Raw genomic sequence first — 14,961 nt, forward strand, 5'->3', positions numbered from 1 at the left:
CGACCCGCGCCGCCATGGCGGGGGGAGCCCGGCCGGGCCTGGCGGGGGGGCGCGGGGACGGGGACAGGGACAGGAGCGGGGACAGGAGCGGGGACAGGGTCAGGGCGCAGCGTCCTCGGGGTCCGAGCTCTCGGCCAGGTGCAGCTTCTGTCTGAGAGCGGGTCAAGGAGAAGCGCCAGCACCGTCACTGTCACCACTGTCATTGTCATTTCTGCCGCTGTCGCCACTGTCACTGCCACCATCAGCGCTCCCATCATTGCCACTGCCACCATCAGCGCTGCCATCGCTGTCACTGCCATCATTGTCATCAACATCACCACTGCCTCCACTGCCACCTCCATTACTGCCACCATTGTCACTGCCAACCCCACCATTGCCACTGCCACCCCCACCATTGTCACCGCCACCCCCACCATTGTCACTGCCACCCCCACCATTGTCACTGCCACCCCCACCATTGTCACTGCCATTGCTGTCACTGTCACAGCCAAGGATACATGGAGCTGCTGAGCTCTTCCAGCTGTGGGAGCAAAGGCAGAGGCTGAGGGGCTGTGGGACCCCGGGGGTGTCCCGGGCAGGGGACACGGGTGACACTCACGTGTGCCAGCAGCTGGTCCAGGTTCCTGTCGGCCGCCGCCTTCTTCTGCTCCTGGGGCAGCTCCTCCACGCACACGTCCAGCCCGAAGTGCAGCCGCGCCAGCTTCTCCTGCATCTCCCGCACGTGCTCCAGCTGCTCGAAGGAGCACTCCTTCCCTGGGGAGCACAACATCCCATCCCATCCCATCCCATCCCATCCCATCCCATCCCATCCCATCCCATCCCATCCCATCCCATCCCATCCCATCCCATCCCATCCCATCCCATCCCATCCCATCCCATCCCATCCCATCCCATCCCGCTCCAGAGCACTCCTTCCCTGGGGATCAGAACATCCCACCCTGCTCCAGCAGAGATCATCACAGCCCAAGCTCATTCCTTCCCTATGGATCAATCCCAACCCTCAGACTATCCGTCCTTCTATATGGATCCATCCATCCATCCATCCATCCATCCATCCATCCATCCATCCATCCATCCATCCATCCATCCATCCCAGCTCGTTCCTCCCCTTGGATCCAGAACATTCCCCCATCCCACAACTTCCCTGTGCCTGTGGAAAGGATCCATCCATCTCCCAACCCATTCCTTCCCTACGGATCCAACATTTTCCCCATCCCACCTTTTCCCCGTGAATTCAAAATTCCTCAACCTCAAAATTCCCCAGCCCGTTCCTTCCTCGCTCCCATCCCAAAATCCCATCGCCTCCCTCCTTGCCCGTGGATCCCCCGATCCCGCTCCTCACCGAACGCCTGCAGTTTTCCCGAGTGGAAGTCGCTGAGGAGGCCGAGCAGCCCCCCCTCCATCTCGCACACATCGGACACGTCGGTGAGGAAGCTGTGCTGCAGCGGGGCCCCCCGGGACCCGCCCGCGCCCGCCCGCGCCCGCTCCTTGCTCGTCCTGCGCGGGGAACACGGCGTTGGCATCGCCCCGGCCGCTCCTTTCGGGGTGCCCCGGCTCCCCCCGGGCCGCACTGACCGGCGGGGCCGCGGCCGCTGCCGGGGCGAGGGCAGCGCGGGCAGCGGCAGCGCGAAGGACGCGCTCTTGCTCGGGGGCAGCGGCCGCGGGGCTCCGGGGGGCGGCGGCTGAGCCAGGCAGGGCTTGGGGCTGCGCTTCTTCCTGCGCTCCTCCATGGGGGCTGCGGGACCGGCACCCGGCGAGACACCGGCACGGCGCTGGGAGCGTCCTGCCCTGCACGGAGAGGATGGCTGGGGGCAGGACGGGCTGCCCGGGGACCCCCGGGACAAAGGGGGGGACACCGGGATCCCCGGGAACAGGGGGGGACAGCGTAGGGGCTCAGGGACCCACGGGATAAAGGGGGAGAACGGAGGGGCTCAAGGATCCCCGAGATAAAGGGGGGACAGCCACGGGCACCCCAATCCGGATCAGGGCTCGGTGGAGCGGGAGGAAGGGAGCAGGAGCAGGAGCTCGGTCCCCCATTCCGGGGGGCTCCGCTCTCCCCGCGCCCGCAGCATCCCCGCGGGAACTCGGCCGGGGCCTGAACCGCAGCCGCAGCTCCGGCCGGGCCCCGGCTCTCGATGGGAAAGAGGATTTGGGGCCCGAATCACCCCGGCGAGAGCGGGACCGCGTGGGGACTGTCACCCACCCCTTTGTCCCGCCGAGCCCGCCCGGGACCCGCGCGGCGCCGGGACGGGGCAGCTCCGGGGGCTGCGGAGCCGCTTTGTCCCTTTTGTCCCCTTTGTCCGCAGCCTCCGGCCGCTGTCCGGAGCGCCACGGCCGGGACTGACCTGAGCCGGGCCCGCTCCGGCCTCCGGGACCTGATGGACACCCCGATCCCGGCGGACACCCGGATCCCAGCGGACACCCCGATCCCCCCGGACACCCCGATCCCGATGGACACCCGGATCCCTCCGGACACCCCGATCCCGATGGACACCCCGATCCCGCCGGACACCCGGATCCCCCCGGACACGGTCCGCTCAGCCCGGGATTTGCATTTAAAGGGAAAGGGAACTTCCTCCAGGATCCCCGGCCCTGCCCCGGCCGCAGGATCGGGAATGGGGCGCGATCCGGCCCCCGAAGCCCCGGGTCGTTCCTGCCATCCCCTCCCGCCCCCTCCCCGCTTTACCGCGAGTCCCCTCGGTGTCCCCGCGGTGTCGCGGTCGCAGGATCCGTCCCTGCTGGAAGGAGCCGGGCAGGGCCTCCAGCCCTGGCGCAGGGACGGGATTAAACAAGTCCCGTCCTCCCCCCGCTTCCAGGCCGAGCGCGGCTGCTCCTGTAAATCCCGGCTGGATTTTAAACCGAGCTCGGACATTTTGGAGCCGACGGGGGCACAAGGAGCAGCCGGGAGGGGAGGGGTTGATCCCCCAGGGCCAGGACCCTCAGGGCTGGTGGCTCTTGGTGGCTGCAGCACCCCAGGGAGGGAGAGCCACGCTGAGCCAGGTGCTGGGGACACCCCGATGTCTCCCCCTGAGCGGGGACACCCCATCTCCACTGCACAAAACGTCCCTCCCAGCCTCCCCCACCTCATTCCCACCGGGAATGCAGGAGCAGGGACACAGGGAAGCTGATGTGGACACCCCACAGCCCAAAATCTTCACTCCCCCCATGGTAAAGAACGAGAGACAGCAGAGGCAGCAGCGAGGTCGGGAGTGTTTCTATTGGATACAGGATACACACGACAGCCCCCGCGGGGGTTTCTGTACCGTAACAGGGAAAAGACGGGAAAAAAAAGGGGGGTTGGTGAATTTCTAAGGGGTTTTCCTTTTGCTGAAGTCCAGATCCCGGCAGCAGCCCTCGCCCAGCCCGGCTGCCGGGGCGGGAACGGGGCGGTGCCTACATTCACGGATCATCCCGGAGGAACCGCGCTGACAGCAAGGGGCTGGAAGACAAAGCCACCTCAGCTCCAGGGATTGTCCCAGTCATGTCCAGCCACGGCTCTGTGCAGCCTCGGAGCCTGTCCCTGCTGCGTTCCTCAGATCTGGATTCCCCTGGAGGAACAGGGGACACGGAGGAGGCAGGTCCTTCATGGAGAGAGGATGTGAGAGCAGCTGTGGTGCCAGAAGAGAATCCCAAACGGATCCACTGGATACATCCACGGCGGGGAACGTCTCCAGCTTCCAGCACAAGGAAGGCAATGCTGGGAATAAAGTCTGTCACAAACAGAAGCTGCAGCGAGGTTTGAAGCGAGTCGAGCTTTCCAAAACAACAGCGAAATGACAAAGTCTTGAGACACTTGGAAAATCCCAAAACCCGGTGCCAGCAGGTCCCACGTCTGTCCCTAAACTCCCTCTCAGCACATCCAGGCTGAGGCAGCACTGGGGAGATTCCTCCCGAGCAGAGAGGGGAAGCAGCAGAGGGGCTGGGCCAGCACAGGCACGCCCAGGCAGGAAGGAGCAGCCCGGAGCCGATCCCGGCGATCCCGCAGCTCCTGGAGCACACACAGCCCTGAGGGCTGATCCTCCTCGCTCCCGGCTCCCTGGGTGCCTCCGGGGCTGGGCAGAGGGGCTCGGGGGCACCTCCCCAATCCCTGTGCACAACGATGCAAAAACACTTGGGAATTAGACCTTTGGATTAACTGTTTAATACACTTTGTGCACGTGTGCGTTCAGCAAAGAGGCAACTGTGAATCGTAAGGCGGTTTTGAGACATTGGCAGGGCCTGGGAAGAGCAAAAAATTCCCGGGGGTGGGAGCAGGCACCCCCTTTCCTGCTTCTCCTTGTGCCCATTGCAGACACAGATCCCACGGGGAGGAGGGGAGCAGCCTCTTGTGCCCTCAGCTCACACACGAGCTGCCAGCAAGAGCCAGTCCAGGAGCTCCCTCCTGCCTGGCAGAGGGAAGAGGGAGAAGCCAGTGCTGGGAATGCTCTGGAATCCTCCCAGCTCTGCTTTCAGTCCAGGGTGGAGTCGTTGTGAGGGTGGAGGAGCATCCCTTGTCCCTGTGCCTCTCCTGAGCCTGCCAGTGAAGGTCCTTCAGTCAGAGGGACGAGCAGCTGAGGCTCCATAATTTCAATTTTCACACAGGCAGGGAGCTGGCTGGGCCCTTCTGCTTCTCATGGATATCCACCAAGAGTTGCCCTGCACATTTCCATATATCTCCTATATATATATATATATGTATATATATATAAAACCTTAAAAAAACCCTCCAAAAAACCCTAACCTAGGAAACCTGCCATCCCCGGGAGGGCTGCTGTCCTTTCCCACCTGCGAGGAATCCAGAGCAGCTCCCGGGTCACGCCCTCCCTGTGCCCGGGGCTCAGTCAGTCCCCGCCCCTGCCGTGCTCAGTTCCGCCGCGCTCCCCGCGGGATCCGGGCTCTGCGGGGCCTTTCCCGAGCTCGGGGGATCCGGAGCAGCCTCGGAGCTGTGGCGGGGCGGCTCCTTCAGAGGCTCCAGCAGCTCCGTGTGGGCGCACAGGTCCTGCACTTTCTTGTTGAGGTCGTTGCGCTCCGTCTGCAGCGCCCGGCACAGCTTCTCCAGCCGCTGGATCTTCAGCTGCAGCCCCTCCAGCTCCTTGTCCCGCAGCGTTTTCTGCACGACAGACAGAAAGGTGAAACCCCAGCGGGGATGGTTTGCAATGCAGGGAGGGCAGGGTTAGAGGGGATATTGGGATGAAATTCCTCCCAGGCAGGAGGAGAAGCTGTGGCTGCCCCTGGATCCCTGCAAGTGTCCAAGGAGAAATTTGGGATAATGGGAGGTGTCCCTGTCCATGGATGAACTTTAAGGTCTCTTTAAACCCAAACCATTGCATGACTGATTCTAGGGAAGCCTGAGGTGACCAAGCAAACCTTCAGCACCCAAAGCTCCCTTTTCCCCCCCAGAGCACCAAGGCAGGACTGTCCTGTCCCCACCCCAGCCCTCCCAGCTGCTGCTGAGCTCCCCTCACCTCCTCTGCCATCTCCAGCAGGGCCTTGTTGCTGCTCTCCCAGCGGGAACGGTACATGGTGGTCTCCTTCTCCAGCTTCTTGATTTTCTTGGTCATCTGCAGAATCCCAGAAAAGACACAAATCCATTCACAAGAGTTGGAAGGGACCCACAGGGATCAAAGTCCAACTCCTGGCCCTGCTCAGCTCACCCCAAAATAAACAAACCTCAGGGAGAACATTGCAGTGACCTACACCCCGAATTTTGGGTGTAGACCCAAAATTAACTGGAATTATGGAGCTGGGGCTCTTCCAGCTCCCAGCAGCACAAAGGAAAAAATGTCACCCACCTTCTCCATCTCCTGTTTAAACGTTGTGAACACTTCACTGCTTTTGGAAAGGGTGTTCTGGAATTCCTCAAACTTCTCTGTGTACAGAGCCAGCTGTGGGGAGAGAAGGGAGCTCAGCTGCTGCCCTGGGACACGGACAAACAGCAGCAGCTGCTCTGCCAAAGGAAAATTCTGTCCTGGGGAAACTTCCTCAGAGCAGAGTGTTCTACAAACACCTCCTGGCTGATCCCATGGCTGCTCCCAGTGCTGGCAAACAATCCCTGAGCTCACCAAATCCAAACCCAGGAGGGATCCTGCCCCTCTGCTGCCCAGGGAGGGAGGGAAACCCCCAAACAGACCAGGCTGAGCACAGGGCAGCAGCTCACCTGCTGCTTGAGGTGAGTCTCCTGCTGCTTCATCAGCTCACACATCCTCTGGGATTCCACAGCTTCCTTCAGCAGCTGGGGAAGAGCAAAGCAGTTACCTGGGAATGCACGAGGAGCACAGCCTGGACATGCCAAAATCTGGGATAACACCCAGGGATCCACAGGAAGAGGCAAAAAGTGTCCCAAGCAACTGCTCCAAGACTTACTGTAGTAACACTGAACAAGTTTAAGCCACAATAATCATGTCTGAAAAAGCCCAAACCTTAGTCTGTATTGTATTCACCAGCCAAACTATATTTAACTGTTTTTTTCCATATTTTGCTGCCTAGTTGTTTTTCTGCATATTTTGCTGTTTCTTCATATGCTTAGTTGCTCTTTCTGTACATTTCTTAATTTAAACCAATGTTTATAACAAGTGCACAAAATCAGCCATTTTTAAGTGTTTTTCTGCAACTTGTTAAAACCCTTCAAAGCCACTGAAAAATAAATTGTACTAAATAATAATAATAATAATAATAATAATAATAATAATAATAATAATAATAATAATAATAATAATAATAATAATAATAATCTAACAAACAAAATACCAAAATTAAAAAAAAAAACAAAATGAAAATAAGCAGTAAAGTTCTAAACAGTCACCAATCATTGTACCTGAAAGGCTCATGCAAAGCATAGAAGCACCAATCAAAAAATGCATAATCACATAAACAGTAGTCTTACAATATGTAATGAAAGCTAAAAAATAAACAATAAATCAATTTCTGCATAATCCTATTAATTTGCTGTCCAAAAGTCCTGTTTCTCCCACAACTCACAAAGTCCTTCTCCCTCTGGTGCCTCTCCTCTGCCTCCTTCAGCATCTCCTGGGCCTGCTGCAGTTTGGCATCCACCAGCTGCTGCTGCAGCTCCTTGTGCTTGAACACCTTGTCAATGTGCTGTGGGGGGAAGAGCAGGGCTCAGGGGGGCTCCAGGGCTTCCCCCTCCCCTGGGGCAGCAGGAGCAGCCTGTCCCTGTGCTGACCCACCTCCTCCCTCAGCTCATACTGCTCAATCAGCTTCTTGAGCCTCTCAGCCAGCTCCATGTTCTCCTGGCGCAGTTTGGAGTTCCTCTCGTTGTGCTGCTCCATCTGCAGCTGGATGTCATTCAGAGTCACCTGGAAGTGTGAGGTCACCTCCTTCCTCTTCTCCTCCTCCTCCCTGGCACGCTGGACACCCTCCTCCTGCATGGGGGAAAGGAGGAAACTTCCCAAAATGATGTTGCCAACACATCCAGCCTCCTGTTATTCCTTACATCCATCAAAAGGGCTTTCCCCCTTCCCTTCCTTCCAAAATTCTCTATTCTCCTCAGAGATAAACAAGCTTTAACAGAAATGCTTGTACATACCTGGGCTATAAAAAAATGAAAAGAAATCTTTGACATTTGGTATCCCTGAACCAACAATCCATGATTAATTTGACAGAAGATCTGTCTGAAGACTATTGTATTTTCTTTTTCTGCAACTTCAAACAGCATCACATGGGCTGAATTGCATTCTGTGGAGACACCCTAAACTGTGCCCCAGGGATTAGTGAGGGTGTGAAGCTTCACAATGAAATTTTCCTGCAAGTTTTTAAGAAAATCAGACCTAACCACCAATGCTGACCACTGCTATGAACCCTGGCATTTGATGGGAGCCTGAAATAACAACAGGGACACTGCAGGATGGCTCAACACCAAAATTACAGCAGTGCCCTGATGGCTGGGAAAGGTGAGTGTGCCCAAATGGCTCATGGGGAGCCATGAGAGGGCTCCAGGAGCTGGGGAAGGAGCAGAAATCACCTTGAGGGTTCTGTTGTGCCTCTGCAGCTCCCGGCACAGACTCTCCAGCTTGCTGCGGGCCAGGATGGCCTTGCTGTGCTCGCTCTGCAGGTGATCCTTCTCCTGCACCAGCTGGCTCTGCTTCTTCTGCAGGATCTTCATCTGCTTCTGGGAGTTCCTGTGCTCCTCCAGCTGGGAGAGAGCAGAACAGGGCAGGGCTGAGCCCCACTGAGGGGACACGAGCTGGCTGTGCCCTTCTGAGCACACCGGGGTGACACAGAGCACAAGGACAGTTCTGTGACACTGCTGAGCACACCGGGGTGACACAGAGCACAAGGACAGGGGACAGGAGCTCACCATGCCCCAAGGACAGCTCTGTGACACTGCTGAGCACACAGGAGTGACAGAGCACAAGGACAGCTCTGTGACACTGCTGAGCACACAGGAGTGACACAGAGCACAAGGACAGGGGACACAAGCTCAGTGTGCCCCAAGGACAGCTCTGTGACACTGCTGAGCACACAGGGGTGACACAGAGCACAAGGACAGCTCTGTGACACTGCTGAGCACACAGGGGTGACACAGAGCACAAGGACAGCTCTGTGACACTGCTGAGCACACAGGGGTGACACAGAGCACAAGGACAGCTCTGTGACACTGCTGAGCACACAGGGGTGACACAGAGCACAGGGACAGGGGACAGGAGCTCACTGTGCCCCAAGGACAGCTCTGTGACACTGCTGAGCACACAGGGGTGACACAGAGCACAAGGACAGGGGACACAAGCTCAGTGTGCCCCAAGGACAGCTCTGTGACACTGCTGAGCACACAGGAGTGACACAGAGCAAAGGGACAGGGGACAGGAGCTCACTGTGCCCCAAGGACAGCTCTGTGACACTGCTGAGCACACAGGGGTGACACAGAGCACAAGGACAGCTCTGTGACACTGCTGAGCACACAGGGGTGACACAGAGCACAAGGACAGCTCTGTGACACTGCTGAGCACACAGGGGTGACACAGAGCACAAGGACAGCTCTGTGACACTGCTGAGCACACAGGGGTGACACAGAGCACAGGGACAGGGGACAGGAGCTCACTGTGCCCCAAGGACAGCTCTGTGACACTGCTGAGCACACAGGGGTGACACAGAGCACAAGGACAGGGGACACAAGCTCAGTGTGCCCCAAGGACAGCTCTGTGACACTGCTGAGCACACAGGGGTGACACAGAGCACAAGGACAGCTCTGTGACACTGCTGAGCACACAGGAGTGACACAGAGCACAGGGACAGTTCTGTGACACTGCTGAGCACCACTGAGGGGTGACACAGAGCACAAGGACAGCTCTGTGACACTGCTGAGCACACAGGAGTGACACAGAGCACAGGGACAGGGGACACAAGCTCACTGTGCCCCAAGGACAGCTCTGTGACACTGCTGAGCACACAGGGGTGACACAGAGCACAAGGACAGCTCTGTGACACTGCTGAGCACACAGGAGTGACAGAGCACAAGGACCTTTCTCTTCCTGAATTCCCATCCTGCTGGAGTTGGAAGGAGCTCCAAGTTCCCCCAGCACAGGGAAAATCCACCCAAGGACACTTTGGACATGCACAGGCAGCCCCAAACCCCCTCCAGTTCCAGATCCATGCTTGAAACTCCACCTTGGCTCTGATTAAAGGTGGGATCAGGCTTTGTGTGTGTGTGAAAACAGATCTGAGCTCCTCTTGAACTCAGATTTCCTTCTGTCCACACATCACAAACACCACCAGGCTGGACCCACCCTGTCCTATGCAGAGACCCCAGGACAGCAGAGAGCTCCAGAGTGTCCCTGGAATGTCCCTCTGAGCCCCAGGACTCACCAGCTCTGCATATTTCTTGCAGAGTGCTGCCAGTTTCTCCTCTGACGTGCTCAGGGTGTTCAGGGTCTGCATCAGCAAAGTGATCTCCTTGCCTGGCATGAGACATGGAGTGGGAATGATGCAATAAATAGGATAAAATGGCTTGACACAGAGTTCTGGTTTGGAGAAGTGAAAAAAGGAGGGACTGAGCAGGTGCACTCCCAGGATTTCCCCATGGTGGGAGAACAGCTGGAGCAGCTGGATTTTGGAGGGGAAAACCATCCCTGGGCTGGCTGCAGCCAGCTGTGCCCAGCAGAAGAGAAACCCACAGAATCCAGAGGCTGCACTGGGAGCATTCCTCACCCCCAGAGAACAGGAGGTGCTCCCAAACACATCCAAGGCTGTGATTTCCCTGAGGATGATTAGTGTGGGATAAAATCCATGCACTGAGAGCCTTGGGCACAGCTGGAGCAGGGAATCCTGCCCTAAACCCTTGGGGAGCAGGGAATCCTTCCCTAAACCTTTGGGGGACAAGGAGTCCCTCACCTAAACTTTTGGGGGGCACAGAATCCTTCATCTAAACCCTTGGGGAGTAGGGAATCCTGCCCTAAACCCTTTTGGGACATAGAACCCCTCATCTAAACCTTTATGGGACACAGAACCCCTTACTTAAACCTTTGGGGAACAGGGAATCCTGTCCCTAAACCCTTGGGGGACACAGAACCCCTCATCTAAACCTTTATGGGACACAGAACCCCTTACTTAAACCTTTGGGGAACAGGGAATCCTGTCCCTAAACCCTTGTGGGACACAGAACCCCTCACCTAAACCCTTGTGGGACACAGAACCCCACAGTTAAACCTTTGGGGGACACAGAACCCCTCATCTAAACCCTTGTGGGACACAGAATCCTTTACCTAAATCCTTGGGGAGCAGAGAATCCTGCCCTAAGCCCTTGGGGGACACAGAACCTTTCACCTAAACCTTTGTGGGACACAGAACCCCTTACTTAAACCTTTGGGTAGCAGGGAATCCCTTCCCTAAACCTTTGTGGGACACAGAACTCCTTCACCTAAACCCTTATGGGACACAGAACCCCTTCCCTAAACCCTTGTGGGACACAGAATCCTTCACCTAAACCCTTATGGGACACAGAACCCCTTCACCTAAACCCTTATGGGACACAGAATCCTTCAACTAAACCCTTATGGGACACAGAACCCCTCACCTAAAGTCTTATGGGACACAGAACCCCTTACCAAAACCCTCAGGGAGCAGGAAATCCTTCACCTAAACCCTTATGGGACACAGAACCCCACACTTAAACCCTTGTGGGACACAGAACCCCTTCCCTAAACCTTTGTGGGACACAGAATCCCACACCAAAACTCTCAGGGAGCAGGGAACCCCTCACCTAAACCCTTGGCTTTCTTCTTCTCCTGAGCTTTCTTCTGATCCCGCTCTCCTCCCTCCTCTCCGGGCCGGAACTCCTCGTTCCCTTTGCTGTTCTCCTTCTCCCCGTTCATCTCGGGGCCTCCAGGCTCCTGCTCCCCGTTCCTGGGGGATTCACTGCGGCCCTTCTCGGGCTCCTCAGCCTCGGGGGGCTCCCCAGGCTCGGGGGGCTCCCCCTGGCTCTCCTGGCTGGCATCCACACAGTAGGTGTTGAGGATGTCCTCCAGCTGCCGGCTCAGCTCCTCCGAGACATCGCGCACCGAGGGCCGGGAGGGCTTGGGATCCTCCTGAGTCAGGGGAGCTGGGAAAACACAAACAATTGGGGTTTGGGATCCTCCTGAGTCAGGGGAGCTGGAAAAACACAGAGAATTGGGATTGGGATCCTCCTGAGTCAGGGGAGCTGGAAAAACACAGAGAATTGGGGTTTGGGATCCTCCTGAGTCAGAGGAGCTGGAAAAACACAGAGAATTGGGGTTTGGGATCCTCCTGAGTCAGGGGAGCTGGGAAAACACAGAGAATTGGGGTTTGGGATCCTCCTGAGTCAGGGGAGCTGGAAAAACACAGAGAATTGGGGTTTGGATCCTCCTGAGTCAGGGGAGCTGGAGAAACACAGAGAATTGGGGTTTGGGATCCTCCTGAGTCAGGGGAGCTGGAAAAACACAGAGAATTGGGGTTTGGGATCCTCCTGAGTCAGGGGAGCTGGAAAAACACAGAGAATTGGGATTGGGATCCTCCTGAGTCAGGGGAGCTGGAAAAACACAGAGAATTGGGGTTTGGGATCCTCCTGAGTCAGGGGAGCTGGAAAAACACAGAGAATTGGGGTTTGGGATCCTCCTGAGTCAGGGGAGCTGGGAAAACACAGAGAATTGGGGTTTGGGATCCTCCTGAGTCAGGGGAACTGGAAAAACACAGAGAATTGGGGTTTGGGATCCTCCTGAGTCAGGGGAGCTGGGAAAACACAGAGAATTGGGGTTTGGGATCCTCCTGAGTCAGGGGAGCTGGAAAAACACAGAGAATTGGGGTTTGGGATCCTCCTGAGTCAGGGGAGCTGGAAAAACACAGAGAATTGGGTTTGGGATCCTCCTGAGTCAGGGGAGCTGGAAAAACACAGAGAATTGGGATTTGGGATCCTCCTGAGTCAGGGGAGCTGGAAAAACACAGAGAATTGGGGTTTGGGATCCTCCTGAGTCAGGGGAGCTGGGAAAACACAGAGAATTGGGGTTTGGATCCTCCTGAGACAGGGGAGCTGGAAAAACACAGAGAATTGGGGTTTGGGATCCTCCTGAGTCAGAGGAGCTGGGGGAAAAAACACAAACAATTGGGGTTTGGGATCCTCTTGTGTCAGAGGAGCTGAGGGGGAAAACACAAAGAATTGGGGTTTTTTCCTGTTTTTTTTCCTGGCTGGATGAGCTGCTTTGTTCCCTACCCTGACAATAGCAGGGCATTCCCAACAGCCTTTGATCAGCAGAGCATGACCAAACTCCTGACATGTCAAGAGGGAAAATTCCCCCCTCTTCCCTTTTTTTTTTTTTTTTTTTTTAAGGAAAGCAGGTTGTGTGTGAGATTTTTTTTTCCTCCCTAGAGGAACTGGCAGCTCCAGGGCTGGGTTTTTTAGCATGACAATGGGTTTTAAACCTGGGTAAGAGCAGCTGGGTCTTTGGGATCAAACAGGGATGGAGCAGGCAGAAAAGGGGAAATCCTCCAGGACTGCACACACACAGAGAAATGGAAAAAACTCCAAGATTTTCTGTCCCTACAAAGAGCTGCTCAGTCTCACACAGAAAAAGCAACTCCCTGGCTCTTCCCAGGCTCCAACCCACCTTCCAGCAGTTCCCCAGAACCCCCCCAGCCCCCAGGGGTCCCCCCACCTTCTGGGGGAGCTGCAGCCTCAGGTGAGTCTCCCTCTTCCAGCCCCATCCCGCTGCTTGTTCTGGAAGGACGTGGAGCTGCTTTGGTCTCCACTCCCTGGTTCTTCATCACAGCCTTTCCACCCTCTCAGACTGCAGAAACAGAAAGGGAGAGGCTTTAAGGACATCTGGAGGATTTTTGGGATCAGCCAGGCTTGGGAAGGAAGGAGCCTGTGCTGAGGAAAGCATCTCTTGACTCGGTTTGTGCCTGGATAATTCCCACTGCAATCCCCTCCTGGAGCAAGGCAGCACCTCCCAACCCACAGATAACAACATTTTCCCACTGGGCACAACCCCCTCAGCCCTTCCTAATTCTTGAAATCAGAGCCTGCACAGCACAAAGATCAATTCCTGCTGAATTCCCCGGCTAAGGAGAGGCTGAAATCCCAGCTCCTCATCCTCCCCCTCCACCTCCGAGGGGTTTGGATGTTCTCAGGCTATCACAGGAGCCGATTGCTGGTGCAGAGGGAGGAAGGGGCTGTTCCCTGATCCCTCCTGGAAGGAAAACCCGAGTGAAGAGCGGAGCAGAGCCCGTGTGTCCGCAGCCACGTGCGGGACGGGAGCTGCGGGTCACGGCAGCGGCAGCGGCAGCCGCCCCGCGCCCCGGGCGCTGCTTTCCGCTGCTGCTGCTGCAACAGCGGCTCCCGGCGAGAACCGGGCTGGGGAGAGAACCGGGGCTGGGGGTGATAACCGGGGCTCAGAGGGTGAGAACTGGAATAATAACCGGGACTCGAGGGGTGATAACCGGGCTCGGGGGCAAGAACCGGGACTTGGAGGGTGATAACCGGGGTAATAACCGGGACTTGGAGGGTGATAACCGGGGTAATAACCAGGGTTCGAGGGCTGATAACCGGGCTCGGGTGCGAGAACCGGGGCTCAGGAGCGATAACCAGAGCTCCGGGGCGACAACTGGGACTCGGGGGAGAAAACGGGTTTGGGGGCGATAATCGAGGTTCGGAGTGATAACCGGGGCTCGGTGGGGGATAACCGGGACACGGGAGGTGATAACCGGGACACGGGAGGTACAACCGGCCCCGCGCTCCCGGCCGGTCCATCCCCGCCGCAGCACGGCCCGAGCCGCCCGCGGTGCCCCCGTTACACCGGGAACTGCCCCCCCCCACCAGCCCCGTTATGGCCCCGGGCGCGGCCCAGCCCCCGGTGCAGCCTCCGCCCTCACCCCCCGCTGACCCCCCCCGTTAAAGCAGCCCCCCCTCTCCGCACCGCGGTGACGTCACGCGCGCACCCCGTGACGTCAGCGCCGGCGGTCTGACGCAGTGTCGCCTCGTTCCTCAGCCCACGGGCGCGCAGGGCCCGGCGGCGGCCCGGCGCATCGGCGAGGGGGGGTGGGTGCCGGTGCCCGGGCGGTGCCGGTGTGGCGGCGGTTCCGGCGGTACCGGCGCTGAGGGAGCGGCTCGGCCCGGGGCCTCCAACGGCCGCGCGTGCGCCCGCCCGCAGCGCCGACCAATCAGCGCCCGCCGCGCGGGGGCTGCCGGGAAGCACCGGGGAGACGCGGCAACCGCGGCGGGAGGCGCTGAGGGGACTACAACTCCCGGCGTGCTCCGCGAGAGAGCGGCCGCAGAAACTACAGCTCCCGGCATGCTCGGCGCGAGGTCGGCACAAGAACTACAGCTCCCGGCCTGCTCGGAGGTGGAGGAGGAGGTAAAAGGGAAGGGGAAAGGAAACTGAATCCTACAACTACCGCTCTGCCCCGGGGTTAGGGATGGAGAACGAGAAAGGCGAGAAATCGCGGCCTACAACTCCCGGCATTCCCCGGGGACTATAATTCCCGCCCTGCCCCTCTGGAGGCGGGGAAAAAGCAAAT

General features: G+C 57.8%; 2 protein-coding genes across 6 annotated transcripts; both read right to left on the bottom strand.

Annotated features, from left to right (window-relative positions):
* Positions 1-61: 61 nt before the first annotated feature.
* CCDC28B (coiled-coil domain containing 28B) lies at positions 62-3,102 on the bottom strand. 2 transcript variants are annotated; one of them, XM_056509449.1, is made up of 6 exons: positions 2,687-3,102; positions 1,576-1,788; positions 1,343-1,497; positions 599-753; positions 498-520; positions 62-151 (listed from the first exon to the last, which is right to left on the bottom strand). In XM_056509449.1, the coding sequence occupies exons 2-6, from the start codon at positions 1,728-1,730 to the stop codon at positions 100-102; spliced, it is 540 nt and encodes a 179-aa protein (XP_056365424.1). In that variant the 5' UTR covers positions 1,731-1,788; positions 2,687-3,102; the 3' UTR covers positions 62-99. The 2 variants fall into 2 exon arrangements, with proteins under 2 accessions (XP_056365424.1, XP_056365425.1); XM_056509450.1 differs by lacking the exon at positions 2,687-3,102 and adding an exon at positions 2,204-2,671.
* Positions 3,103-3,193: 91 nt separating this feature from the next.
* On the bottom strand, positions 3,194-14,610 carry TXLNA (taxilin alpha). 4 transcript variants are annotated; one of them, XR_008842102.1, is made up of 12 exons: positions 14,383-14,610; positions 13,101-13,232; positions 11,195-11,533; positions 9,802-9,893; positions 7,961-8,131; positions 7,167-7,361; positions 6,958-7,077; positions 6,137-6,211; positions 5,772-5,864; positions 5,445-5,540; positions 4,765-5,089; positions 3,194-4,635 (listed from the first exon to the last, which is right to left on the bottom strand). XR_008842102.1 is itself a non-coding variant. In XM_056509443.1 (11 exons), the coding sequence occupies exons 2-11, from the start codon at positions 13,207-13,209 to the stop codon at positions 4,817-4,819; spliced, it is 1,563 nt and encodes a 520-aa protein (XP_056365418.1). In that variant the 5' UTR covers positions 13,210-13,232; positions 14,383-14,610; the 3' UTR covers positions 3,194-4,816. The 4 variants fall into 4 exon arrangements, 1 of the variants encoding a protein (XP_056365418.1); XR_008842101.1 differs by having other exon boundaries at positions 14,361-14,610; XR_008842100.1 differs by having other exon boundaries at positions 3,194-4,656; positions 14,361-14,610.
* Between the last annotated feature and the right edge of the window lie 351 nt (positions 14,611-14,961).

Source organism: Oenanthe melanoleuca, chromosome 23 (genome assembly GCF_029582105.1).
Source record: "Oenanthe melanoleuca isolate GR-GAL-2019-014 chromosome 23, OMel1.0, whole genome shotgun sequence".
Classification (NCBI taxonomy): domain Eukaryota; kingdom Metazoa; phylum Chordata; class Aves; order Passeriformes; family Muscicapidae; genus Oenanthe; species Oenanthe melanoleuca.

What these genes read in the sequence shown, in the direction of transcription:
- CCDC28B (XM_056509449.1), bottom strand. Translation starts at nt 1,730, where the DNA reads ATGGAGGAGCGCAGGAAGAAGCGCAGCCCCAAGCCCTGCCTGGCTCAG. An exon ending in CAGCGGCCGCGGCCCCGCCG is followed by an intron (nt 1,498 to 1,575) that starts GTCAGTGCGGCC and finishes TTCCCCGCGCAG; the next exon opens with GACGAGCAAGGAGCGGGCGC. An exon ending in TGGACCAGCTGCTGGCACAC is followed by an intron (nt 521 to 598) that starts GTGAGTGTCACC and finishes TTGCTCCCACAG; the next exon opens with CTGGAAGAGCTCAGCAGCTC.
- TXLNA (XM_056509443.1), bottom strand. Translation starts at nt 13,209, where the DNA reads ATGAAGAACCAGGGAGTGGAGACCAAAGCAGCTCCACGTCCTTCCAGA. An exon ending in GGCTGCAGCTCCCCCAGAAG is followed by an intron (nt 11,534 to 13,100) that starts GTGGGGGGACCC and finishes GTGTTTTCCCAG; the next exon opens with CTCCCCTGACTCAGGAGGAT. An exon ending in TGCTGGAGATGGCAGAGGAG is followed by an intron (nt 5,090 to 5,444) that starts GTGAGGGGAGCT and finishes TCTGTCGTGCAG; the next exon opens with AAAACGCTGCGGGACAAGGA.